This window comes from Aplidium turbinatum, chromosome 5 (genome assembly GCF_918807975.1).
Source record: "Aplidium turbinatum chromosome 5, kaAplTurb1.1, whole genome shotgun sequence".
Lineage (NCBI taxonomy): Eukaryota > Metazoa > Chordata > Ascidiacea > Aplousobranchia > Polyclinidae > Aplidium > Aplidium turbinatum.
In genome coordinates this window covers 28,313,017-28,340,679 of record NC_137476.1, presented here as the reverse complement: position 1 = coordinate 28,340,679, position 27,663 = coordinate 28,313,017, and the positions used below count along the sequence as shown (strand labels likewise).

At 37.9% G+C, this 27,663-nt stretch overlaps 1 protein-coding gene across 1 annotated transcript; it reads right to left on the bottom strand.

Annotated features, from left to right (window-relative positions):
- Positions 1-440: 440 nt before the first annotated feature.
- LOC145770198 (coiled-coil domain-containing protein 66-like) lies at positions 441-27,228 on the bottom strand. The gene is made up of 20 exons (XM_082581786.1): positions 27,117-27,228; positions 22,931-23,760; positions 22,426-22,592; positions 21,498-21,636; positions 20,772-20,916; positions 19,615-19,743; positions 15,741-15,887; positions 15,210-15,363; positions 14,654-14,815; positions 13,154-13,311; positions 12,843-12,940; positions 7,429-7,593; positions 5,263-5,395; positions 4,324-4,491; positions 3,781-3,894; positions 2,712-2,792; positions 1,835-1,981; positions 1,459-1,625; positions 1,202-1,269; positions 441-784 (listed from the first exon to the last, which is right to left on the bottom strand). The coding sequence occupies exons 1-20, from the start codon at positions 27,125-27,127 to the stop codon at positions 596-598; spliced, it is 3,372 nt and encodes a 1,123-aa protein (XP_082437912.1). The 5' UTR covers positions 27,128-27,228; the 3' UTR covers positions 441-595.
- Positions 27,229-27,663: the final 435 nt, after the last annotated feature.

Sequence of the window (27,663 nt, the reverse complement as noted above, 5' to 3'; positions counted from 1 at the left end):
TTGCCACTTTAATTGCCAAAATTGAGAAGTGATTTTCGCAGGCAATCGATAAACTACAGCAGCGTCGCACAAACCCCTCTATTGTAATGTGTGTGACGTTATGACAATCGGATAGACAAATAATTATGTCGTGATGTCACACATGTGGTGGAAAGCCTCTTGACTACGATTCTGGTGAACAACCTGAAGATTCAACAAAATTCGCTGAAGCACCAACGCAACAAGCTTAACTACTTTATTGAGCCTAGGGTACTTTTTTACTTTTTTAAACGACCATCAAACTTCCTAGTCTAGTAGCCTAAACTACCGCGTTACTAAAGCTAACTTCATTATAATTTTCAGACCAAAAATCAGTGTAAAAATAGACTGGTTTCTGGTCTGGGTGGGCAATAAATTACCTAACAAAATTCAGATTGTAACAAAGATTGATTTTTAAAGTTTTCCGTTTATTCTGCGGGTGTAATCGTAGAAATAATGCAAAACTTGAAAGAGTGGATTTCAGAAGCACACCTACAGCTCAACAAAAATATATCTCTATAATCTCTATGAATATACAAAAACAACCACCTATGATTACGTAATTACAACGTCACAGCTACGTAAGATTGATGTCATTTGTACGCTCGGGTAAATTCTTTCCGATGTTAGCCGTTGCTACAGCAACAGGATAGCTGGCAACTTCACGTTGTTTCAAGAGCAAGCCTTGGCGGAGAATTGAAATCTCTTTCAGGATTTTATCTTGTCTCTCTTTCTGTCTTACAATGTCGCTGTTGAGAAGAGGGTCCTGTAGAAAGAGTTAGGTTCAATGATATTGTTTCAGTCTGCTTTGGGGCCAAGCAACATGATGGTATTGAAGATAAAGTTAATTACACACTGTACCATATGAGTTGGTTACAGTATGGTCCTAAAATTAGCCAGTACAGTCTTTGGAACTCTACATACTGTGTAGGGATTGAAGAATTTCACAAACTTTATCTATGCAAAATTTCCAACTTTATTAGTGATGCTGCCTGCTGCGCCTTTCAGGAGTATATCAAAGCAATCGTGTCGCCCATCGAAACGACTTAAAACGTTTTGACAATTTCAGCATGTCCTCACTCCTCAGTGATCAGGCAGCATGGGTGGTTCTAATCTTTTGCGTTAGTTCATTTTGAAAAGTTCTGTTTATCGTATTAACAACATGTAAATTGTAAACACTAACCTTGCTTTGCTCCTGTGCAGAACTTATCGCAGCATCCGGAGCTTTCTTTTCGGTTGGATAGACAACCTCTGTAAGAACGAACATAGCTTTTTATGGAGTAGTAAAAAGACAAATCATGCCAAAACCAGTTTTGACTAGCTTGCAAACCAGTTTTGACTAGTTGTTACCGGCTGATAAATATTTCAAGTACCTAGCAAAACTGGTTCTTTTTACATTGATTTAACGTCTGAAGAATGTTGTTAGACATGTAATCTCACCTTCTCTCTTTCCTCCATCCCTTGTTTCAGGCCGGTTCGGGTCAAGAACGACGTCACTGCGAATATATTCGACGTAATCGTCGGTGTCAGGAACGGGGGAGTCAGGACTGTGCTTGAAAGATTTGTACTTGGCATGGTCCGTGGTCACCGACATGGCGGTGTCTGGTCTAAACCAACGTAAAAATATACCAAATTATACATCGCTTAGACGTGTTTGACCAATTTTTATCCAATCGACACAACTTGCCAAATTTATTCGACAATGCTCACTTCGAATAAGCCTATAACACTAAATTCGTTAAACATTTGACTTATTGCTGAATTTAATGTTTCGAAACGTTCAGGTACGTTGCTATTACATCGAGCAACTAATTACCTGTTGTGGGTCATGACGCGGTCGTAATGGCGATCACCTCTTAGTTGATTCATCACAGCAGGAACCGGTGGAGAGGTTGACCTAGAGTGACCTCTTTTGGTTGGGTTACGTGAAGTCACTTCTGCAGCTTTAACTGGTGACTTTGATCTGACAAAAATTTACAGCGAAATTGGTCAATTTTAACCAAAAAGTAACAATAAACAATCAACTACAGTGGCGTAGCCAAGGGGGGGTTTTGGGGGTTACAACCCCCCCTTTGGCACGCGTGTGACGTCACGATATTGAGAATGATGCTTTCAGTCTAATAAAAAATTGCCTAGTTTTAAATAAAATTGCATTAAAAGATACGAGTTTTGCCAATACCAAACATTCAAACATCTCAGCCAGGAATTAGCAACAAGAAAACACAGAGACTTAGCTTTATTTCCGAAAAATGTCGAAGAAAACATGATCTTATCTTTTGCTATGCTACCAGACAGCACCATTTTACAGGAATATTCGTACCCACATTTTTGTTGAAAATGCTCTCAGAATGCACCAAATTCAAAGTAATTTTTCAAAATTTTCTGGGGGAGGCCCGCCAGACCCCCCGCCGCTGGGTGGTCAAAACCCCTCCCCTTTCAAAATTCCTGGCTACGCTACTGATCAACTATAACAGTCAACAGTGAAGATAAGTCAAATAAGTCAGGAAGTAGGCCTAGTACAGAAAAATATGGCATACTATTTGAATAAGAACATATATCATATACCCATGAAGCCAAGCTTATGATGGCAAAAGCTATAACTTATGATCAACTTGAATTTGCCAATTTTGTATGACTTTCTACTTTATTTAGTGCTTAAACAGTTGTAATACTAAAATATTTTTTGTTCAAACCTGTCTCTTCTATTGTGTGGGTAGTGCTGATACGTTTCAAGGTTTGAAGATGAAGGACCGTCTGGGTCTGATTTCGGTTTCCTGCAAAACACAAAAAGCAAGTTCATTTGAAGTGACAAAGGTTGAAAAACAAAGCAAATTCTGATTTAAAGGCATAGTAAATGAAATTTTCAAACGGGAATTAAGCATTAAAATGCGTAAACTCAACATTCAAGAATACATTTCAAAAAAAATTACCGAAAAAAAATTGTTTTCAATGGCACTGGCAAGGCCCAAAGTTCAATGTTTCATTTATTTATTTATTTTTTTCAAAATGACCAAAAAGTGCAAACACTGCTCGAGAATACGTCACTATCGACAGCAATAACAAAAGCCACGTTACCACTTCTGATGTTTCAACTCTGATATTTCAACATCAGATCTGATGTTTTGAGCAAACTGTCTGATGTTTTGATGTTGAAATCTGCTGTTTTGATGTACATACATAGCCTACAGTTAAATCGCCCGCAGTAACAACTATTACGCGATCAGCTGATTGCTAGTCTATAGTGACGTAGACTGTACAGACGCACGCTTCGCTGCTCACGCCCATTCTCCTTTTGAAAGCTCTGACAAAAGCAGGCGCGGAATGCTGATCAGACCGCAATGGGGAAAAATTTTATGGAAAATCGGTTTATGGTAGCCATGTTAAACACAAAGAACGTGGAAAATCGCCAAGTCAGGTTTTTCCTTTACTATCCCATTAAGGCGATGAGAAGTTACAGTGCTGGTAAAATCTTCTCTCTCCGCTAGACTGGGTTTCAGAAAAATAACAAAAATAACAAAATACTTTTTCGGTCCTTGATTAGACATTTTGTCAAACGACCATTTTACATAAAAACAACATAAAATGAATACAGTCGGTGATAGAAAAAAAAACGAAATCATCACAATGTTCGTAGGTAAAATACAAATTTCGGTCGGTGAATACATGTTTTATCATACGATAACCCAACATAGAAACAACATATAACGAAAGCAATTAGTGATAAAAAAAAATTAAATTACAACAAAAGTTTACAAAGCGCACCTTCCGGCAAGCAAACGATCCGGTTGGTTGAGAACTTGTTGCGTCATGAGTTCCTCTTCCCTCTTCCTCAACCTGTTGTCACGATCTTGCTTCCATCGTCTTGAATTTACGTATCTGGACATAAGATTGTACTAAAGTTGTTTCTATGACAAAAAACGCAAAATTATATATAAATGACTACCTGGGTTATGTATTTAAATTGAGCAATTGGTCAGCTTTTCAAAGGAATTTCTCCTGCGTCCGGTCATAAATGACAAGTGAGCGTGGCAATATTACGACGCTGATTTAGCGTGGTCTCATTGGTAGTGACTTAAAAGGTTTGAACATCACGTTATGATGCAAGCTCAACAGTCAACATCTCTCAAAAAAGTGAAATGCAACGTTTAAGATTTAGGTTTCGAGGTAGGGCTTCCGGTTGTTGGGTGAAAGTAAACAGTTTTAATCCTTTCTTGTAAAAACAAATCAAAAAGTGACATGCAGTATTATAATAAAAACATAATTAACAAGTAAAAGTAACGTGTAAAAAAGCAACATGAATTTCACCTGTCGGAAGCTGCTACGTATTTCTTCTTCTTCTGGCCTGCTCCCCACTTGGGCTTGGGCCCGTTGGTTACACGTGTGTCTGTTTCCTCGCTGTCAGCTTGTTTTCGAGTGGTCCTGGAGTAGCGATTGTAATGGTTGTCTGCGCTGTCGTCAGAGGGGCGTGGTTTTCTGCAGAGAATTGATGACAAAAAGCGTTTATCTAGTAGCAAGAAATTGTAGATGATCCTGTTTATTCCAATTTCAAATGCAGAGGTTTTTGTGATTGTTTTTTTGTTTTTTTTTCAGGTAAAACACGTCGGTTGCATTGGGAAACTGTAGGTTGCATAGTGCATAGCCCAATGGGAGAACCCTGGTACGACGTTCGAAAGAGCGCCGGATCGACACCGTGGCACCGACACCGTCACCTCAAGAGCATATAGCTGTGTCTTTGGAAGAACACTTGAAGGCACTTAAATGAATGCCAATGGATGAGCACGGAAATTGGCTTCCTTGCATTCCCGTTCACTTAATCTAAATCTTCAACCACCAAGAGTAAGCTTGGACACAACAAAAATCGAAAACTGAAACAATACCCTGGACTATCTACGTACATTAAACATCATTTATCACACAAACAGAAAAATTATTTACTACCATATTTGTTCATTAATTTACAAATGAAGAAATATACTACAGAATTTAGTTAATGTATGTCACTATACTTCATTAACAATAGTATTCTTCTTCTTTAACAGATTTATCATGTTTGATCAGCTGTGATCTCCCTTATGAACTGCTTCCATTTTGTTCTGTCTTTTGTTTTTGTTAGTACTTCCGACATACTTTTTATTCCCGTAATTTGCTTGATATTAGTATTAACATTTCTATTTGATTTATAAATCCGAATGCTTTTGACCAAACGTCGGAAAGTATGTAAGAATATTTTTCTCAGAACATTACTTTTTTCGAGTCTTGTCCTTCGTGTTCCGATGTGGCAAGGCCATGTATTCGGTTTCAGCATCACTGTCACTCAATATATCCAAAAGCGTATCCTTTAGGTTACCGCCTTTTTTCTTCCGAGTTGCTATTTCATCTGTAGAACATACAAGGCCGGATTAAGATCTTTTGAAACAATAAGCGCCTCAATAATATGGTGACCTTTAAAATTCTAATTGAGAATACATGAAAAAACCTAAACCTGTACGTCGTTGACAATTTGAACATGAAACTCTTATCATGTAAGGAGCATGTAGGGACCTAATATTTATTTCCAACAATTGAATACGGTACGTAAATTATACGTAAAACCAGCTACAAGCAGAGTCTACTGAAATTCCGGAACATACTGTACTTAGAGAAAACATTTAGGCAAAATCTTTAATCGCATCGTATTACACGCTTTGCATGAGGATTAAATGTGTTTTTATATTCAACTTACAATACACTTGGTGTATTTTAATCAGTGTTAATTTTCCGTTCTGTAATGATGCGGTAGGGAATCAAGTCGAAACTTATGTTCGATAAAACAAAGAAACATAAAAATAAGCGCACAGCTGTAGCCTCGACCACACACTGTGTCGATGTGCTCAGAAGAAGATTAGAAAACGCTAAAGCAGTTTTAAAGGTTTACCGAACAAACTAATCAAGGCAGGCCTCGAAATTCACGGCGGACACGGCGGACATGTCCGCCGTCACAGCTCGTGATGTCCGCGAGAAGTACCATCTAGATCGGTCATATTTGTCCGCCGAGAAATAACACAGGGACTAGCGATTCAAATCGTTATTGCATAGCACGAACAATTGTTGCGAGAATATAATTTCCAGCGCATTCTAGCGCGCATCTACAAAATGAAAATACTGTATGATATCCTTAGCTTCCATTCAAGCAGGAAAATTTTCGATTTTTACGTTGCTTGAACGATTGATGACATCGAATCAGCGTAACAAAGGTGAATTCTTCGCTAAGAATCGGTGGGAGATTGGGAGTACGGTTTTTCAACAGCAATCACGCGCAACTTGGTTCAAGTCTTACGTCACAATGTCTGGCTTTGATCTCCGAGTAATATTGATAAGGCAAGGTTGGTTACAAAATTAGATCATACGAGTAGGCTATTACAGCAAGATGCAGCAAAATTTGTTAAGTTTTGGTATTACAGTAAGAAAGAAAGCGTCAAGGGAAAATAATTCACTTTCGCTCACACGACACGCAAAAATAAACCTAAAGAAAAAATCCTAGTGAAACTTTGCTCAGCAGAAAATAGTAGCGTTAGTGTAGAATTTTTCCGACTCGTGCCCAGAGCATTGTGACGCAAAAAGCTAGACGACCTCGTTCGGTGGAAGTTAATCAGTTATGCGGCGTATTAAGCAGCCACACGGCGCTTTGACTCTTCAAGCGCACGTCGTTGGTCTTCTCAAATGGCGAAGAATTATCAAGATAAACTGATGAAGCATGACGATCGACGCTAAAACTCGTGTGTCCGCCGTGAGACTTAATTTGTCCGCCGAGATAGCTGCTCAGACCGGACACGTTTGTCCGCCGTCAACAAAAACGAATTTCGAGGCCTGCAAGGTAATGGACGAATAAATAACACACACACAGATCTCACACTTTTCATTTCTGAATAAAATCATGAGCAAAACAGATGAATTCCTTGTTAAGATATTTGATGCTACTATAAAAATGTTAAAAGCAAATCATCGTCAAGTGAACACATGAAAAAAAATTGTACAACATATTAAGATATTTAAAAACGAGCTTAGTTTCGCCTTCCAAAAATAATCTGTCAGTTTAAAGCAACAACATCGACGTCAATTTCTTGCCAGTTTTATAAACATCATCAATAGCAAGCATAAGTCTTACAGGTCTGCATGAACTATCACAACAACATCACGATCTTGGTACGAAGCTCTAAAGAACGCCAGTTCGACACCGTTCAAGAGCATGTGCTGTGTTTTCAGCAGGACAATAAATGGCATGTACACAATATAATGGCTTCCTTGCCTTCCTGTCCACTTAATCTTCAAACCACTCGATGAGTGAGCGCATCTGAGATTAATTCTGTGGGGCCTGCAGTGATGCAACATTCAACACGAAAGACACCAATACCGGTAGTAACCAGTTCTTACCGGTTTGCATGCCTGTTGCCACCAGATCACAAGCTGATTGCTTCTGGTTCAGTGAAATCTCCAACTTGATGGGCCCTTGTCCTGTGTTTGCGACCACTGAGACTGGGGATTGGTCAGTTTGCTGGTAGTTCACCGACATTCTGGGGGATGGTTGCTGTTGCTGGTCTATGAATGGTATTTTTGTTAAAGAGAAAGCTTCTAAAACTTTTTAAAGTAAATAACTAAATACGTTCAAATTCTTTTTATTCTCAAGCTCATACAGAAGTAATAAAGTAAAAGCTTGGAGGAAAATGTTTTTAAAGAATATACAATATATACTAGGGTGCATCAGCTGCCCCATATTTTTGAAAAATACTAACATCGCATTTCTTCTATTGCCTAAACTGTTAGACTGGGTGAGAAAATCAGTGTGTGAAAATGGTATAAAGTTTCGTGAACATTTAGGTATGCCACATGGCCCTAATGTTATTAAACGGTAACTCTTGTGCAATTTAACCTCTTTTAACTCAAAAAGTCACGTTCTAGTTAACAACTCTGAATTTAGTGCCACTATAGTATGCGTGTACGGAACAATATTTTATACTAATTGATATTTAGAAGATCATAATGATTGGGTTCCATCCTGTATAGCAGGGTAGGCTGCAAAATCATGCAATGCACAAACATTCACGGTCTTGGGTAGCTAAATTAGGCTCTGAATAATCTGGTGTTCCAGTAAGCTTAGTTTAAGAATATATATGATCTTGGCCATCCAACGTGCCTTTAAAGCACCCGGCCTCATGAAATTGACTGGTTTATTTGGATCAAGGTAGCCCAAGCATAAATGAATAAATTTTTTATATAGTTATCACGTTTAAACTTCTCCTGCGCTGTGCATAACCTGAGAACATCTTCTTTAAGCTGTAATACTAATACTTTCGCTTGTTCATTAAAATTAGATCATAGGTCCAATCTAGCTAGTTTTTCAGCCGAGCAATGTGGAATCATTCCCCAGTTTTTGCGTAGTCTTACAAACAACATCACATGAGGGGATTTTGATGTCTCTATTTTTAGCTCATTGAAAACATGAGTGATCACCACTTCACCTATGTGGTGCCTGCATCCACACCATAAAATCGGTCAATCCAACTGCTGCTGCAGGCTGATACATGCTGCCAATACATGTCCAGTGTTACTTGAAGTGGTATCAAACACTAAATTTACAACGCACTTCGAACAGTTCCATTGTTTAATCAAATCAGCTGAAACTTTTGCAACTATTTCACCCGTTTTACGGTCTGTTTGAGGTTCATAACTAGGAATGCTCAGAATTTTCATTTCCTTTATAGTGCCAGCTGCTATAACTACTCGCTCCTCTTTCTCATTTATATAAGTTAGTTTGCATTGCAGCTTCGAATCCCAATGGAGGGATAACAGTTTTGGTGGATTCCATTTTGCTTTCACAGAACTTGCTATTTTTTCCCACCATTCGTCCGGTGCAATCCGCTAAAGAATATGATGTCACCACCTTCGATGTGTCACCTCCAACTTCTTCTATAAAAACTTTAAATGCAACCTGCTGAGCTGGGATCATTTTCATGCGTGTCGCAATAGGTACTAGCTTAGGGACTGTAATATATAATGAGGTATAAATGCCTGTGCACCTGCTACCTTTTTGGCTTCGGCTAGCCTTTGCTTGCTCGGACGAGGTACATGTATTTTCACTTTCACTATCGTCTAAGACTGCTGTGCTGGTGTTTGCACTCATATCAACAGAGTTTTCTGTGAAGGTTGGTGTACACCAGGGATCAGTTTTGTCACCTCTGATATTTGCTATTGTGGTTGACGTTGTAACTGAAGGAGTGAGGGAGGGCTTACTGAGTGAAATTTTGTATGCAGACGACCTGGTCTTGACAAGTAATAGTATGGAGGGAATGGAGAGAAAGTTTGAGACATGGAAAGAAGCATTTGAAACCAAGGGTATGAAGGTGAATCTTGAAAAAACAAGTGATGGTGAGTGGAGCATTAGGAACAGTTGTTGAGAGCAAAGTAGATCCCTGTGGAATATGTGGCAAGAGAGTGATGAGAAATTCAATGCAATGCAAGGAATGTGGAAAGTGGGTACATGCAAGATGTGCTAATGTCAAGAGAGCCGCAACAAGATTGGCGAAGTGTTTTGTTTGTGGGAAATGCAGTAAAGGAAGGAATGAAGTGGAAGGCCATGATGATGAGTTCTGCCATGGCATCGAAACAGCGACAGACTTCTGTTATCTGGGTGATCGGATAAATGGAAGTGGTGGATGTGAAGCAGCAGTGACAACAAGGGCAAGATTGGGCTGGGCAAAGTTCAGGGAATGTGGGGAAATGTTGTATGGCAGAAAATTTTCACTAAGGATGAAAGGAAAAGTATATCGGAGCTGTGTGCGGCCTGCAATGCTATATGGTAGCGAGACATGGGTACTGAGAGAGAGTGAACTGGCAATCCTGAGAAGAACGGAAAGGTCAATGGTGAGAGCAATGTGTGGGGTGAAAACGAGAAGGGAAAAAAGGACTGAAGAATTGTTGGATATGCTAGAGATGAGAAAGACCATAGACCAGTGGTTCTTAACCTTTTTTTCCCCAGCGCCCCTTTTCAGAGATTTCCATAGTCTGGCGCCCACCATAATATAAGGGCTGTAGCCTACTAATGACATTTTCTTCCAAGACTATAAGGCTAGCCTACAGCCAGTAGTAATTAGTTATTAGTTAGTAAGAAAAAACTAGTTTAAGCCGATGTTAGTTTTAATACTAAAAAATCAGCACAGATGTGCCATAAGGCTCTTAACTTAAAAGTCTTAAGGCACATCTCTGCTGATTTTTTAGTAGTTAGTAAGAGTTACACTAATAACCATTATTGACTGACTATTATTATGACCAGTCCTTATGGTTTGCTTGCACTGCCTGCCCGCTGTCCCTGCCAAAAGCTGACCACAAAATGCCATTTACTTACTACAAGGAAAGGGAAACAATGCCCATTATCAACAACAAAGGCCATGCACAACACCATCCGACGTCCACGCTTGTCGGATGGTGTTGTGCATTGTGCTGTATAGGCCAACATAGAATGCTCTGAGAGAGAATCACTGCTTCCCTTGTTAAACACAATCTCTATACTGTATATAGCTCCTCATCCTCGGTGGATTCTCGTACCCCCAGCAGAACTACTAAAGCAAATTTGCAGTGAGGAAAATATCGTTACACCTTCTGAATGTAGCGCCCCCTATAACGCCCCCTGAATATTTCCGCCCCTCTAAAAGTTAACAGCGCCCACTAGGGGGCGGTAGCGCCCAGGTTAAGAACCACTGCCATAGACCAACTGGCAAGGGCAAATGGAGTAAGATGGTATGGACATGTGATAAGGAGGGAGGAAGGAAGTTTTCTTAGAAAGGCACTAGATCTAAAGGTGGATGGGAAGAGGAAACGCGGTCGTCCAAGAAGAACGTGGAAACAACAAGTGAAGGATGAGTTTAAAAAAGTCGGACTGAAGGAGGAAGATGCAGGGACAGACAAATGACAAAGGACAGGGTGAAATGGAGAAAAGGGATTAAGACAATTGCTGCGCGGAAACAATCGGCCACCCCCACTAGTGGGGAACAAACCGACGATGGATTATGATGATGATGATCAAAAAGTGCTTTTTCATGACGTCGAGTCTCAGCCTCCTTGCGTGCTTGGCAGCGCTGAACCAAATAAGCTTGTTTCTTATCACACGACCCAAAAGTGGCTATTCTAGCAGTTTGCATGAATTTTAGGAACTTTATGTCATCTTCATTTTTCATCAGTTTTTCAACATCTGTAGGCCACAGTCGAAAAGTCTTTGACAAACTCAAATTACTGGCTCCTAATTTCTTCACTAATGGAGTTTGTCTTCTGTTAGCTGGAATGGCACGAAGTTTCTTATTGCCATCAAAAAGTTTAATGATTTTGTTACAGGCATAAAGTTCGGTGACCATTGGAATGTTGGCTTTATATTAAAATTGAATGATTTTTGATAGAACAATTTTAGAAGCCTGAAATTTATTTCGATTGGTTTTGGCTTCATCTTCAATGTGATACAGCATGTAACGTTATACTTGCATACACGATGGCAGTTTGCTCCCTGTAATTTCAGCAGCATTAACAGACAGTCCTTTACCTACACAAAAATGTTTGAACATTGTCGAGTTTTAGGTGTTTGAGTGGGTGATTTCACACCTGTTCCACTTGTCTTCAACAGAGTTAGTGGTGAAATTGACTCATCCAAAGACATATATATATATAAAATTTACTTCAATCACTGTTAGTTATAAATTCACCTGATATCACAATAAAAGCAATTTTAAGCAACAGAAAATGCTGAAAGGATGTTGAAACTGGTATCTACCATACCTGAACCTATCCTGTTTTGCACTATATAATATAACAACGAAAATCAGCAATATTACCTTAGTACAGTTTATCTGAGCACCTAGCAATTTAATTGCACACAGTTACTGAATCAGGGTTGCCAGATAAAAATTTATGTTCTGCCAAACAGTGTCCAAAAATCTTCCAAAATCATCTTTAATCTGCCAAACCAATTATGCTTAGTTTACTCCTAAGATAAACTGAAATGAAACCCACTAAAATGAACTAATATGCTTTCCATTTTTAGATTTCATAGTTACTTTGTTAAAAGCAAATGATTACAACCAAAACATAACCACCATTTACTTCACAAACAACAAGATAGAACCACAATTTTGTCACAAATTCAATGGAATTCAACTAATCTTATGAGTTTTGTGAATCTGCCAAACTTAAAAATTCTGCCAACTCAAAATTTCGCATCCAAACAGTTAAAAATTTTGCAAAATTTCTCAAATTTTGCAATAAAGTCTGCTAAGTGGCAACCCTGTATGGCCTGTACTGGATCAATCTTTATGTTCTGTGTGGCATACCTAAACGTTGAAAGAATTTAATAATATTTTACCACACATTCTAATTCATATAGCCTAACCATTTAAACAATAGAAGAAATAAAAATTGTATGGTCGGGGCTCCTGATGCACCCTAATATATACATTACCTATTGAAATAAATTACGATAATCTAAACGGAAAAAGACATATAAACGACATTGCAAGATTTATAATTCCCATAATTCAACGGATAAAAAGTAGCTTTGTTAACCAATTGTTAAACAACGGTGGTTCAACTCTACGCCTTCGAAGGACAATTCAGCGGCACTTAGTGGGCGTAAATTTTTTTCTGGCGGCACTGAAAGCGAACACTCCAGACTGCCAACGTTGGTCATTATTAGCCTTTTACAAAGGTCGAAATCTTCTGTCCGTTTTCTAGAAGAGCTTTTTCAGTTCAAGTACATACACTTCCTCTAATCAATACTAACGCTTACACTAAATCCGAGCGACACTTACTGTGATGAAGGTGAGCCTGAGAGGAAGACTTAAGATCTTTTATGTTTAATGAAGGAACTGGACTTGTGGTCGGGGGAGAATGTAGAGGCTTCAGACTTCTGCAATGTGATGTTGTTTATTGTTTATTTGGCTCCCCTAAATTAGAAATTTTTTGGCCGAATTAAACAATTTTACAGGCTAGGAAATTTTTAGTGTATACCCAGACAGCAAATCAGTCGTTTTTTACATTGATTCGACATCTAGAGAGGTTTGCTGTCTGGTTAATGATCAAATGTACCCTGGGGCAACTACTACACAAAGACGATACAAACTTTTCAAGAACAGTCTTGTGCGTTCTCTCCAGTCTCGACGTGTCATGACCGTGGCTCTTCAGGTTATGCTGCATCCTCTCAAACTTCTCCTTCAGTGCTGTGGTCTGAGCCTCCTTCATTTGTTGATACAACTCCTGGGTTTGCCGATCGCGTTTCTCCTGCAGTGGATGTCGTTTTTCATCATTTAAACATCGCCAAGCGTTGAATGAATGTCAAAAAAACGACTGGTAAAGTTTGCGGTTAATACGCATCATAGTAATCAGTTGGTGATATAGTTTAGTGGCTAACGTGCTCGTTTTCTGTCTTAGATACTTCGGTTCGATTCCAGCGCAGACCACCGGTTACTTTGTTCAACAAAAGAATGCGAGACAGTTGAAAGAAATCGCCCCTCAAACAACACGCATATCAGGCGTCGAAATATCCGGCGGTCATGGCGGACATGACCTCCGGAATGACCTCGAGTGTCTGCCGAAGCCGACTCATTGGGCGGTCATAAATGACCGCCGCAAAATTCTTGACAAAAATAGAGCTAATGCAGCAAAAATATATTTTAAATTTGAATTGTTACAATTATTTGTTTAACGCGAACAAATACGGAGCTGAAACAATAATAGTACAGGCAATTGCTTTAAAGACCACATTAGAGTGGCGTGGTTAACAAGCTGATGGCAAAAGTAGCCATTTTTACATCATTTCAACGCCTTGCAATGTTGCCTTGAAATAAAGTTGTCTGAACTTTTCGGCAGGATAGGTATTCTAATTTTAACAATGAGGATTATTGTGTTACATTGATCGTTTGTTAAAAAGAAACGTCACAGAGAAGCAAGTCTTAGCTGGGTTCCGCACGTGCTTAGGCGAATGTGGCGACCTTATTCACGGTTAATCTGCTCCACTATACTTCAGGGTCGGTTAATTAAGCGATCAACCATTGCAGAGTTATTCTGTTGTAGAAAATCTTCTTATACAAACACGACTACACAATACTGTAGTGTGACTTTGTGCAAAATCTAGATGCAAAAAATATGTCCGGTTGAGATATTAAATGTCCGCTGAAAGGGCCAGTCCGGTAGGACATGCTTGACCGCCGGAAAAAAGTACAAATTTTGAGGCCTGCATATTATATTTGGGCTAGTGGTCATTACCAGTGGAAAACCACATGTTGGGTATGCTTTTCTCTGTGACGTTAACCAGTTAAAACTTTTGTTATAGTTAAGAAAGCGAAACTTGTCAGTATAAAAATAAACATATCGATAAGCTCACTGAGTCATTGTCGTTGCAGAAAAGTAAATCGCAAAAAAAATTATACATGTCGGTTGTACTTTTAATTCATATTATTTATTTCTCATACAACCAGAATGTCAACTTACGTTTAGAAAAAATGGCTTCCTTGCGATGTTTATTGAATAATAAAAATCATAATAGCGTTTTGAATACCCCATCAATACAAATCCTCAAAAAAAGTTTGTTTAAGGCAGTCCTAAATCGCTCAGTAGTGTATACCTCCATGGCATGTTGCTTGCTCTTTTCCTTCTCGAACTGATTTTTAATTTTCTTCCTTTCTTCTTCCAACCTTCTCTCCTCTTGCTCTTCCTCCTCCCTTTTAGCTCTATTCTCTTCTTCCTTTAATCTCTTCCGCTCTTCTACTTGTTCAGCGATGATTCTCTGAGAGACACAAAAAATCGAAATACGGTTATGTAAATCGAACAAAATCTGTCCAAAAATGACTTATTTGTCTGCTTGGTACAGAAACAAACCTCTATACAGCATCAAAAACATGCAGGAAACTAATTAAATTTCTATTTGAATAAGAAATTTAATACGGCACTCCCTGCTATTTCCATGATTGTTATATATCACAATGCGCACCAGTGTGGTCATTGATGAAGCCAAGAAAAGATGAAAAATTACAAGTACAATGCAACTTTAACTTTACGCATGTTTTAAATCTCACCAAGAAAGTGGAATTGAGACCCAGGAACTTTGTCCTGAGGAAATCCAAACCGATGTAGTTTGTAAGGATCGATCACAAAAAAAACTTATTAACTCCTAGCGTTACCCGATGTTCCAACTGCTTCTGACGTTTCACTTCAAGTGCATCCAACTGTGACGGATCGAGTAGGGCAGTCATAGTTCGAAGGTAGTTGCTTTGAACGCGGCCACCAGGGGAGGGTCCGGTGTGGTCTCCGGAGTATATCCCTGATGTGTTCTCCCTGTACAAGATAGTGGTGATGATAGATAGTAATGATAATACATACAATAAGAAAAATAAGATGTTTTCCATTACAAACGTTTCAACGAAATGTATTGCAAGTTGAGTTGACGACTTTGATTAAATGTTTAAATTTGTTCATAGCTCGTCGTCACGCCAGGGTCCGAGCATTGCTGGTAATGTTTCTTAACCGAACTAATATGGAAAAAAAACTGTAGCAACTGTGCTCAAAACTGATCGTACGCTATGGCGCAGTGCAAGTAATGTGAATCAAGTGTGTGGATTGGTTAGGTTTAGTGGTTGAAAATCAAACAATGAACATATCGCTGTACGTAGTCTACGTAGACTCCAAAAAGACTTGGCAATATGACAACTTACAATGCGTTATTTGGCAATCGAGGGGATTGGATTGATGACGATGATGACAGTTCAACGTGTTGCTGGGAATGACTGGGTGGCTCGGTACGATCACGTGGTGTGACGTAATCGGTGGTGTCACCGCTTGAAGGCGGATGCTGCGGTTGTCTGAGAGAGAGAAAAGTTTGGAAAGAAATTTTACGATTTTGAACATTTTATATATATATACAGGGTGATCAAACCAAGTGTAGACAAATATTTATTGAACTAACAGTATATCCAAACAAGAAAAAAATTTACACATATAAAGAAAAATACAAAGAAAAGTATAAATAAACAAAATGTACTCTTATTTTTCAATATATCCTCCCTTTGCCTTTCCGATACAATAAACTAACGTGCAAATTGAAGTCAAACGTTTTCGGATATAAATGCATTTGATTCAATTAGTAAGTTAGTTAACTGCATTGTTTGAACAAGAACAATGTCATTTATTCCCACTAATTTGTCGTCAATTAGCTTGTCTGTGGCACTCCAAAATCATTTTTCTCCAAAAGCATAGCTATGTTATATATTTGGCTCCATGAAAGCTGAAGGAGTTTCATTACTGAAATGACGTTCTGTCTCTTAAAAAAATATCCCATTTTGTCGCATTCGTTAGCTACTGGCTGGCGGCTGAGTGACCGAGAGATGATGACGCGGGTACAACCAGAAAAGACGCCAGTTTGGCACCTATCAAGAGCACGCGACTGTTTTGGCGGGTCTGCTACTATTCGGCTAGTCCGATTCGGCTAGTTCCCTATTCGGCTAGTCCGATTCGGCTAGTTCCCTATTCGGCTACAGTTTTGAATTGTATTTTATTCCACAATACCGACAAAGAAAAATAAATTGAAATGAAATTTAGCGCAAAATGTTTAAACTATTAAATTGAAATGTTTGCTCACATAAAATCGACATGTATCCTACGTCACCGCCTGTATGCAAACTTAGATTCTTCTGTTTATTTAGAGAATTTTGTATTTTATTCCACAATATTGTTTCTTTTGCATTCTTGCATTTTATCCAGTGTTTACCTTTGAGTGCCTTCCCAGACGGCAAAATCCGTCATTTTTACATTGATTCAACGTCTGCAGACTATTTGGCAACTGTCTTTTTTTCGTTGACACGTTTTCGCTGAGACTTTATCTCATTAACCTCTATTGTTAATCAGGAAAAATGTTGTTTTGATGTAAGACACTTATTTTGAACGAACCCAGACAACAAAATTCGTCATTTTTACATTGATTCGAACGTCTGCAGACGTTGAATCAATGTAAAAATGACGGATTTTGATGTCTGGGAAGGCAATTAAAGGTAAACACTGAATAAAAAGCAAGAATGCAAAAAAAAAAAACGATTGTGGAATAAAATACAAAATTCGCTTTTTAGTTTTAAGATCTCAGTGGTTAGGTCTTAACTAAACCCCACTCATCTAAAGCTTCGATATTTTCAACTATAAAAGAAACGATATTGTGGAATAAAATACAACATTCTCTAAATAAACAGAAGGCGTCGTTGGATTTGGAATTTTGTAATAGTTGAGGATTCTAAAATATTCTAAGTTTGCATGCAGACGGTGACGTAGGATACATGTCGATTTTATGTGAGCGAACATTTCAATTTAATAGTTCAAACATTTTGCGCTAAATTTCATTTTAATTTATTTTTCTTTGTTGGAATGCAAAAGAAACGATATTGTGGAATAAAATACAAAATACAATTCAAAACTGTAGCCGAATAAGGAACTAGCCGAATCGGACTGTAGCCGAATAGGGAACTAGCCGAATCGGACTAGCCGAAACGGGCCATTCTGGTTTTGGCAATGCATTAAAAGAGAAGCTTCACAGAAGTAAACACAAAAATTGGCTACCTTGACTTCTCTTCCACCAAATCTAAATCTAATCACTGGACCTAAGTCCAATGCGACAAAATTTGTGGAGCAAAAATACCTCCCCCTTTGTTAAAAAAAAATTTTTTTTTGACTTCACATAGGATATGTGACTAGGTGTACGAACAACCAAACTAGGTGTAAATCTGATTATGGTAATTTGCGTTATGCCGGCATAAAGCAAAACAAACACTACTAAGGGATCCAGGCTGCGATAGAATCAGTCGGCCAACTAGCGTCTGCAGACATTGAATCAAATATAAAGAATGTGGTTTTATTAATTGAATCAGCCCAACAAATCATCTAATGACGTTTTCGCCGGCAAGGAAAGGAACCATATAAAAGAGTTGCAAACAGTATGATAACCACTGGCGTAGAGTACGGGGGTGCAGGGGTGCGGCGCACCCCCTGCTCTCATCGGTATTTTAATTCTTTTTTTTCATTTTCATTTTATTACGGTATTCAAAATATAGCTGTTTCAAATTCACACTAATTTGGTTCGTTTCCTACGCAGCATGCTACAACAACGCCGGAGGTTTAGGGTCCATTAATGACTATACAGTTTTGTCATTCGAAGCACGCAATAATATCGCTAAACGCAAGTCAAACGCAACAATAGCTGTTGCATCAAGAATTGCTGACTTGTTCATTTCCCGCCGTATGAAGCTCACGCTTATTGAATGACTTCGATTCGCTATGACGTAACAATGCAGACGCATGTTTAATGTAAATGTAACCTGGTGTAGCAGTCTTGTGGTTAACCACGTGCTCGAGCGTTGTTATTGCGTTGTAAGCAGTTGAAACTACACCCGGTACACGTCCAGGTACAAAGCCGCAGTATCACAATTGGAAAGTGCAAAACTTTGATTGAAAACACAATTGCCATCTTAACAGCCAAATCCAACATTTCAATTGCCCATCAGTTCTTCGAATTAGTCAAACAAGAATCAGTATCTCTGAAATTGCAACTACCTACTGTCCCACGCGGCCGTTCAGCGTCCCAAACTGATGATGAAGTTTACTTTCCACAAATATATGTGGAAACTTTCATGGCTGCCATTCACGATTTAGGCGAAAGGTTCGATAAAGAAAACCTGTCCCATGTCGCACAACTGGAAAATATGATTGTCGGCTCCCCAAGTTTGACGGAAGAACAAATTTCCTGCAAATTTCCCGATATTGATACGTCACAATATTTGAGAGAGGTTGGGAATCTCAGAGCTTTTTTGAAATCAAAAAATGTATCAGAAGCAACTCCTCAACAAATGTGTAGTTTATTTCATGAAAACGACACCTTACCAATCATGTTTCCGAATGTGGCAATCCTCATACGATTGTACTTGACTTTGCCATGCACGTCTTGCGAGGCCGAACGTTCGTTCAGCACACCCAGACGGATCAAGACATATTTGAGGTCAACAATGACCCAAAACAGGCTAAACCACGTGTATGTGCTTAATGTACACAAAGAAAAAGTCGATCGTCTCGACAGAGAAAACCTGATGGCAGAATTTATTGCTAAAACATCAGTTCGAAAAAATACGTTTTGTGGTTGAATTGTTGTATGATTGTTAGTTTGTTTCGCTGTTTTCATTTTTTTCGTTGGTTGTCATTTGATGTTTATGCGACACGTGTGATAGTTTGATGTAACTGCACCCTGGGTTTTTTTTTTCGGTCATTTATCAGTCCTTAACCGATTTTTTAGCAAAATGTCCGAAAAAAATGTAGTCAATTCGGTCAAAATGTCCGAAAAAACAACGTTTCTCAGCGAAGCTGAATGCTGTAGCTAGTCAGGTAGTGCAAATTTTGGTTTGTATCAGCTACTTAAAAGGAAATAGTTTCATCAAAAAAATGACCGAAATTTTTCAATCATTTTGGACAAATGACCGAAAAGTCTCTGCGAAAAAAAACCTGACTGCACCCCCGGTAATTTCTAAAACTCTACGCCTATGATGATAACACACATACTTTGATGGCGGATTCATGGTTTCAAAATGCCGCTCCCATGCGTTTGTGTCATGAGAATCAGAGTTGGCTTTTTGCTTGGTCTTTTTGTCTTCCTTTTCTTTTATCTGCTTTTCTAACTCCTCCTTCCATCTGTCAATTGAATTATATTTATTTGTTTAGAGCCTGCACCAAGCATAATTCACAACGAAAAACAATTTTGTAGAAATAATTTTGTCAGAGACGTATTGTGGAACCTAGAGGAGCAAATATCTAGAAAATACGCAGCATATTGCTTGCGATTATAAAAGCCCTCAAGTTATCGCATTATACTTACCATAGCTTGCAATCAAGCATCCTTTCCACAAAGGTAAATTGCTAATTAATATTGCTGAGATAATTCGGAAATTATCTGTAATAAAAACGGGTCTGCTACTATTCGGTGAGTCCGATTCGGTGAGTCCGATTCGGTGAGAGCCTTTTTCGATGAGAGCCTTTTTCGGTGAGAGCCCTATTCGGTGATTTTTTTGAATTTTTTTTTGAAAATTATCGAGTACCGTAGCCTAATTAAAACCCCTAACCCTAAAACCCCAAACCCTAACCCCCAAAAACCCCCAAACCCCCCAAAAACCCCCAAACCCCAAAAATCCACAAACCCCAAAAAACCCCTATCCCCTAACCCTATAACGGCAATGATAATTAGGCTACGGCGCGCAATAATTTAAAAAAAAAACTCACCGAATAGGGCTCTCACCGAATAGGGAACTCACCGAATCGGACTCACCGAATCGGACTCACCGAATCGGGCCATTCCGAATAAAAACTGTAAACGTGATATCTCTCGTAGTTGCTTTAGCACCAACCACAAACATCTTTGCTTTCTTCAGATGTTTTAGATTATTTTCATGATGATAAAAGTTTTGCCGAAACCATTTAATTAAATTTAACTTGTCAGTCTTTTTGTATTGTATTAAAAGTGTTATTAAATCCAATCTAAATAATTTACTTGTATTTGCATCAGACTCATGAGGTTGTCCATTTATCAGTTGGTTGTATTGTAAATCTACAAAATATATTTGGCTTCACCAAAACTAAAAAGCTGAAAAACATCTCAAAGGCAAGCAGCTCCATCATTACGGCAGTGCTTTTGACGTTTGCAGAGAAAGTTTTTATAGACATACGCCTGTTGCCTTTGTTTCTTTTTAGCACTAAACGCGTGGTCCCTTGGTACAGCTTCGCCGAGGAAAAAGGAAGATCGAATTGCGGATGGCAGGTCCTCGTGGAGCTGCTGTACCATAGTGTTGGTGTCAGAGCGATTGTCTCGATCTGAAGAAACAAAACAACATAATTTGGTCTTTCAGAATAGTTTTTGGTGACAAAATATGCATTTCAGATCTTTGAGCTTTCGTGAGCAAAGTTCAATAGTTTCATAACTGTAGTTTGTTGATGAATGACATTGAGGGGTTACTCTACTGGAAAGAAGCCACTCTTTAGTTTCGTCACAGAAAGCATGTAAACTTTCTGCTCCACTGGTGGATGAGAGATTATGCAGCCATTGATGATGTAGCTTGCAGCTTTACAGTCCCACAATCACGGTAAGACGGAAAACAATAGTAATGAAGATCAGGGCGCCAAATTGATTTTGATTTATTTTAAAACCACTGCAAGTAGGCATGCGAAGCTATTGATTTTACAACTCTATCGTGAACGGTAACGTAACATAACCAATATAATACACCTTTTTAGAGGCGCTACACAAAAGCGATTTTTGTTAAAAATGGCCAGATTCTACACAAACAGCTCCGCGCTTATAAATTTAACACTATCTTTTAATCAAACCTAGACCGATTATCGCACAAATTTAAAAAAACAATTTGGTTACTATGTAGGCTATAAACTTAACGTACTTTTGCGTTCTTTGTTCGTTGCAGAAGGTGGCGCAGACTTACGCTGCGGTTCAATATCAGGGCGCTGGTGATCATTTTTGGGCTTGCCTTCCACCGAGGATGACGCCTTTACGTCTCCAATTTTGTTTTGTTTTTCCAGCTAAAAGCATTAAGAGACTAGTTAAACATTGCAAATGTGAGAGATTAGAGATTATTTTTGCCTTGAACTTCTTGTCTTGAAAAGCCCTGAGAGCGACGCACGTTGGATAATGCGCTATAAGGAAACATGCATTATTGTTAATATAAGTTAAACGATAACATCAACAAAGAAATTGGATTAAATGACATTTCATACTGTAATTAAACCATCAAAATAGAACAAATGAAACATTATTAGAAGAAACACAGATAGCAAGAGAAAAAAAATGAATAGTTTTTTTTTTTCTACAGTCTAAACTCTAAACCTTTAAAACATTAGGCTAGGCTAACACTCAAAACAATATTTCAATAAAAGTTATAAACTTATAATTTATGTTGTGGAAATGACTTTCGTCCAATAGGACTCCTCAGCACAACTGGATCAAAACGAAAAAATTACAGTGATATTGCTTCTGTATTAGGTAAATCGCCCGTTTGAGGAAGTGTCTTAGTACCAGATCGCCTTTTCCAGTTAGTTTTTCTACTTTCGATCAGATAGCAAGAGATAATGTTTTTGTTAAGCATAGTATTTTTACTCATGTTATTCAAATCTATTGCTTTGTTGCTGCTAGTGCTCTACCTGGTTTGTTATTAAAAAGCGGTTGATATTTTTTGTAGATTATATAAACAAAAATGCTTATCAAGTTTTGGAAAAATGTAATTTTTATATAGGAATTGAGCACTTTTTGTAGTAATTAATAGTATTTATTGTTTTAATTATATAGTAATGTAATAGTATAGTATACGGTACTTCTTTTTTTCTTTGCACTTGTTCATTTAATTCTTCAATCCATTTTTTTCTTCTTTGTTCCAGACGAGATTTTTCTCTTTCACGAGACCCAAAGCCGCCCAAAGTTCCAGACAGTTCACCCAGCTGTGGTTTGTTACTGTTTGTCACTTTTTCAGATGAAGCAGCATCTACATCATTAACATCATATTATACCAGATCGACAGCAAATGCACTGCTGTAAAACAATTTAAACTTCTTAGCATCATTTTGCTAAACATCTTCTAATTTGAGCAATTGCACAAAATGTTTAAACATAGATGATAAAAAACACATCAGCAAATCATCATTTGTAGATTTTTAATAATTTTGAAAGCAAAACGATTGCAAGTCACAGAATAATAATAAAAATATACAACACTACAATTAAAGGAGAGTGCTTTTTCATGGGCTATACGTTGCTCAAGTTGGTAATAAGGAATGACAATAACCGGTGTAATGTGTTAAAACTTTCGTGATTTCTACAAACCTTTTTTGCTTTTTCCTGATGAAGTTCTACTTTTTGCGTCTTGTTTACCCCTGGTTGGACCTTCTAGTAAGTTTTCAATATTTTCAGACTTTCCATTTTCTTTGTCAGACTCATCATTTGTGTTTGGAGTGTCGCTCAAATCAAGACCAGGCACAGATGTAGGTTCAACTCTTTTCCCTTCAGAAGAATTTAACTTCTTGGATTTTTCATCAACTTTGGACTCTTTATCTTCACTTGTGTCTCCCTTTAAAGCACTAGCTACATCAATGTCCTGCTTTGTTTTAACAAGACTGAGAATTGTGTTTAGTTGATCTTGAGTAAGTGTGACAAACGTAGTGTCAACTTTAATTTCTTTTGATTCTTTCTTTTCATGCTTTGTACCCACTTTAGGCTTAATTCTAGGATTATTTTGACTCCGTTGATTTGATGTAGTTTTGCTAGAATCCTTATTTAACCCTTTATCAGGTTTGGGTTTAGTTTTATCAGCATTGGAATGTTCTGCTGATGTCTTTTTCTGCTTTTCAACATCAACTTTTGAGTTATTGTTTATGAAAACAATTTCATTTTCTGTAAGTTTCGACTTTGTGTCGTTTGTGTACGAATTGGCTGTCCTTCTATTAGTTTTGTTGGAAGTCAATTTGTCTTCTGTTTCGTTACGAATTGGTTTTGATTTTGTGGTGTCTTTAGGATTTGTTGAGGTTGAAAACTTTGTGTTCTTATTTTTGAACTTTGATGTTGGTTTTTGGGATTTTCCAGGAATGCTTGAAGTCAAGAAAATGCCAGTGGTTGTTTTCCCTCCAATTGTTTGAGATTGAAACGTTAAGCCATCACTGCAATAATAGACAATAAATTTATTTACAATGCAGCACCCAGAATAATGCAATCTTAAAACTACTAGGTTTTGTTTGTCGTATCCAGGCTTACACCCGGTGGTTGAAGATTTAGATTAAGTGGATGGAAAGGCAAGGGGGCAATCTTCGTGTCCACCTTCAGGCATGCCTTTAAGTGTCCTGCCAAAGACACAACCACTTGCTCTTGAGCGGTGTCACACCGGACTTGGTGTTTAGGTCAGTAATTACCAATATTTGGATTTTGGAATAAAATACTTACCGTACCGTACATATTATAATATGGTACAAGAAAATGAAATCGCTATAATCAAGTAACTAAACATTATTCCATATGTTATCATTGTTCACAAAATTATGGCCAAGCTATCTGTCTCCGTATTGTGACATAGATTGTGGCGCAATCGTGACGTCATCATTGCAATGCACTGTCACGCTTGAGCGACAATCTCTCATTATTCTTTCTCTATTTTTTCTAACTCGTGTTTCCAAACATGTTTCGGCTTTCTTTTACGATGTGCGAATCTATTGGACGGTTACCAGTTAATACATGGACAGTTAATACATGGCTGTTACCAGAAAGAAAGAACAATCATATATCAATGTTTGCATGATACTTGTGGTTGTTCAGAAGCGGGTCTTATAAGTGAATTCAATACTAAACTTTACTGTGACAATTTTCTGACAGTATACACTATATGATACACTCGAGTAAAGATCAATATTTTCGCAAGTGATGTTCACCTCAAAATCCAAGGGTCGACCTATAGTATACACCAGAGGCGGTTCATGGCATGGGGCTGCAGCCCTACCTGAAAGAAAGAGAAGAGGAAAAATATGTTTTCCGCTGTGTTTATCCGACCCGGTTACTTTTGTTCACTTAAGGATTGTGAATCGAAAATTGAAATATTAAAAGTTTCGTTTGGCAACACGGATTTTGGGCAAACTTCTCTGCAGCCCGAGATTCTGGATTTCAAGCGCTCTAATTGGCTAAAAATTATCCTTGAAGCTCCACCTATTTTGGTATTTTGCAGCACACAGAACAGCAATTTTTGAATCTGTTGGAGCTGCATGGAAAACAGCCCCCTAACTGAATAACTTTACAGACGTTTTAAAGTTAGTTTTTATTTTGCAGAGTAGCGATGAGCCATGAATGTAGAAGTGTTAGCTGTAGAGTTAGGGTATTCAACAGGTTATAGGAAGTGCTAGTCCAGCCTAGGGCATCTCAAAATCACTTGAGCCTTGTATGCAACGGCTAGCCTGGTCACGACTAAGCTGAAATACATCAACTTTTCAACAAAGTTTGAATGCATTTTTTCAAAATTTGGGGTAAAGACATGCTCAGAACGCACCAAATTTAATGTCATTTTTCTGGGGGTTCTCCCGACCCAGGTCTCCATACCTCCGCAAAATTGTTTGCCTTCGGCGAACTCAGAGACGAGCTTCGCCTCCCGGATTATTTATTGCAGCCCCACTACTCACAGACAGCGTCACTGGTATACACAAGACAAAATTTTGTCTCCATTACGGTTCCTTTGCGTAACTTCTTTAACTCGCTTTTGGTTGGCGTTAGCACGTGCCAAAATGATCAAACAAAATAATAAATTGAGCAAAAAAAAGTGCCACGCAAATCTATTGATTACAGAAATCAGTTGACATTTTCGTCATGGCAACAATAAGGCATAAAGTTACTAGCAACATATAAGAATTAAATCAAAACTGATAAAAGATAAGATCAGGGATATCTAGAACAACGGGATTGCTGACTTTTCAAATTTCGATAAAGCAATGGACACTAGAAGGGTCAGCGCTGTTAACGTCTGAAAATGAAAAAGGCGAAAGCGCGTGTCAATTACGCTGTTGAGAAGTCGCCTTTTCTAGATATCCCTGCTGTGAAGCTAAAATAAGGTCTTGAAAGTGGGCACTCCTAGGCATCTTCCCTAGCAACGCCCATAGCAACAACTAATGGCTGGCCTTGTCTATAACTTAAGATCATCATTTTAAAGCAAACTTTTTCTGTTAGTCATCTAAGACTATTGAGTGTTGAACACAGCTTTAGTTTTCATATTTAATTGATTATTGCATCACTTTTGGGCAAGTTTTAGTCATCAAAAATAGGAAATAAAAAAAACATGAAAGAAGTAAGAAAATTCAATTTTGTGGTATTGCTAAACAAAGAAAGTTGGATAAGGTTGGTTGTAAGTCTAACAATGGTGGTAGACTTGATGAACTGTTACTGTAACACAAGTGTAACCTTTCCTGTAACACCAGAAAGCCATCCAACAACAGAAGATCAAAGCCCTTTTTGCCAACCTTCTACTTCAGCAAAAAAAAATTAGGAAAACAAGACAGTAGCAAAATCTCTGCATATTCAGAAATGTGCCAAATACTCGACAAGTTTTGACTTGACAAATCAAGAAAAAGAAGCTTTGACACATCCAAGGCCAGGAGAAAAACATTAAAAGCACTTAAGAAAAAATTACAAACCCAAGCAGAGGCAAAAAAGGGTCTACTTATGATAAAGGAGGCTTTAAGGTGTTGAAAATGTTTATTGTTGTTTTTCGTAAAATGTGATTTTTGACCAAGTACTAAATTTTAATCCCAAATATCTCTTTCATTTATTTGCCAATCGCTTTAAAATTTTTAACACTATCAGACAGAGTAAACATGCAAAGCCTCTGGTCAAAGAATTTTGGAAATTTTGTCCATGATGCTGTCGGCACCCATTTGTTTCATGTCCGAGGATCAAAAATTTTTGAAAAAATGCAACCATTCGAATAACTTTTTATTTTCTCAAAATATCTTCATTTCCTTCCATAGAGCTTCAATCTTGATACTTATAAACATTCTGTTAAAATTTGATTCAAATCCAGTAAGTGGTATTAAAAATATTTGTGTTTAAAATTTGTGTATTTTTCACCACTTGGTGGCGGTTTGGGGAAAAACGGCCACATTTTCAAACTTTTTTTTGCTTTTTTTAAATTATTTCATCTTCAAGCATCATTTTAAAAACAAGAAATGGGTTGTATGTTGAGAAATCCACATTTTAGTTTGTGCAGTAATGATGCAGTAACCCTCCTATTGCCCACTTCAAAACAGAGGCAGCAATCCCGTTGTTCTAGATATCCCTGGATAAGATGTTTAAATAGTCTTGGTTGCAGACATAAATATTACCGCTTTGTCGTTCTCAACTTTTATGTTCAATAGGCTATTCGATAGTTGATAGTCTTTAGGCTAGTCAGATAGTAGACTAGTCGGATACGGTATTGTAACATTTTATAAATTTTTCACAATATTTATACACTAAAGATATTATAGCAGAGTGTAGTTAGACATACCCAATATTCATTGTTGCAGTATTAGAAAGTGAATAGAAGATCAATATTATCTCAGTTATCTCAACAACTACCGTACTTCAGAAGACTATAAAAATACTACAGGCTACCACAACTAACAAAAAACAAACAAGATTTTAACATAATTTTGAGGCCAATAAGCTAATTGTGCCTAAGCACCTACCCCAACTGGCTACTGGACTTCTTTTTTGTGTTACATTACAATTTTTCATATTATTTATTTAACTAATAACAATATTTATATAGCGCCACATCCACAGTAAAACTATGCTCCTGGGCGCTGTACATGACAATGGTGATAATTAATACGGTAAATTCAGTCATAATGTTCATTGAAATAGAACGTTTTCAAGCGAGCTTTGAATTCATTTAAATTTTCAGCTTCTTTCACACAAATAGGCAAACAGTTCCAGCAACTGGCAGCAACAACTGGGAAGGTACGATTTCCATATTGTGTCTTACATGAAGGGTTGCACAAGAGCAATTGATGCTGAGAACGCAAAGTTCTGGCAGGTTTATAATGAACTTG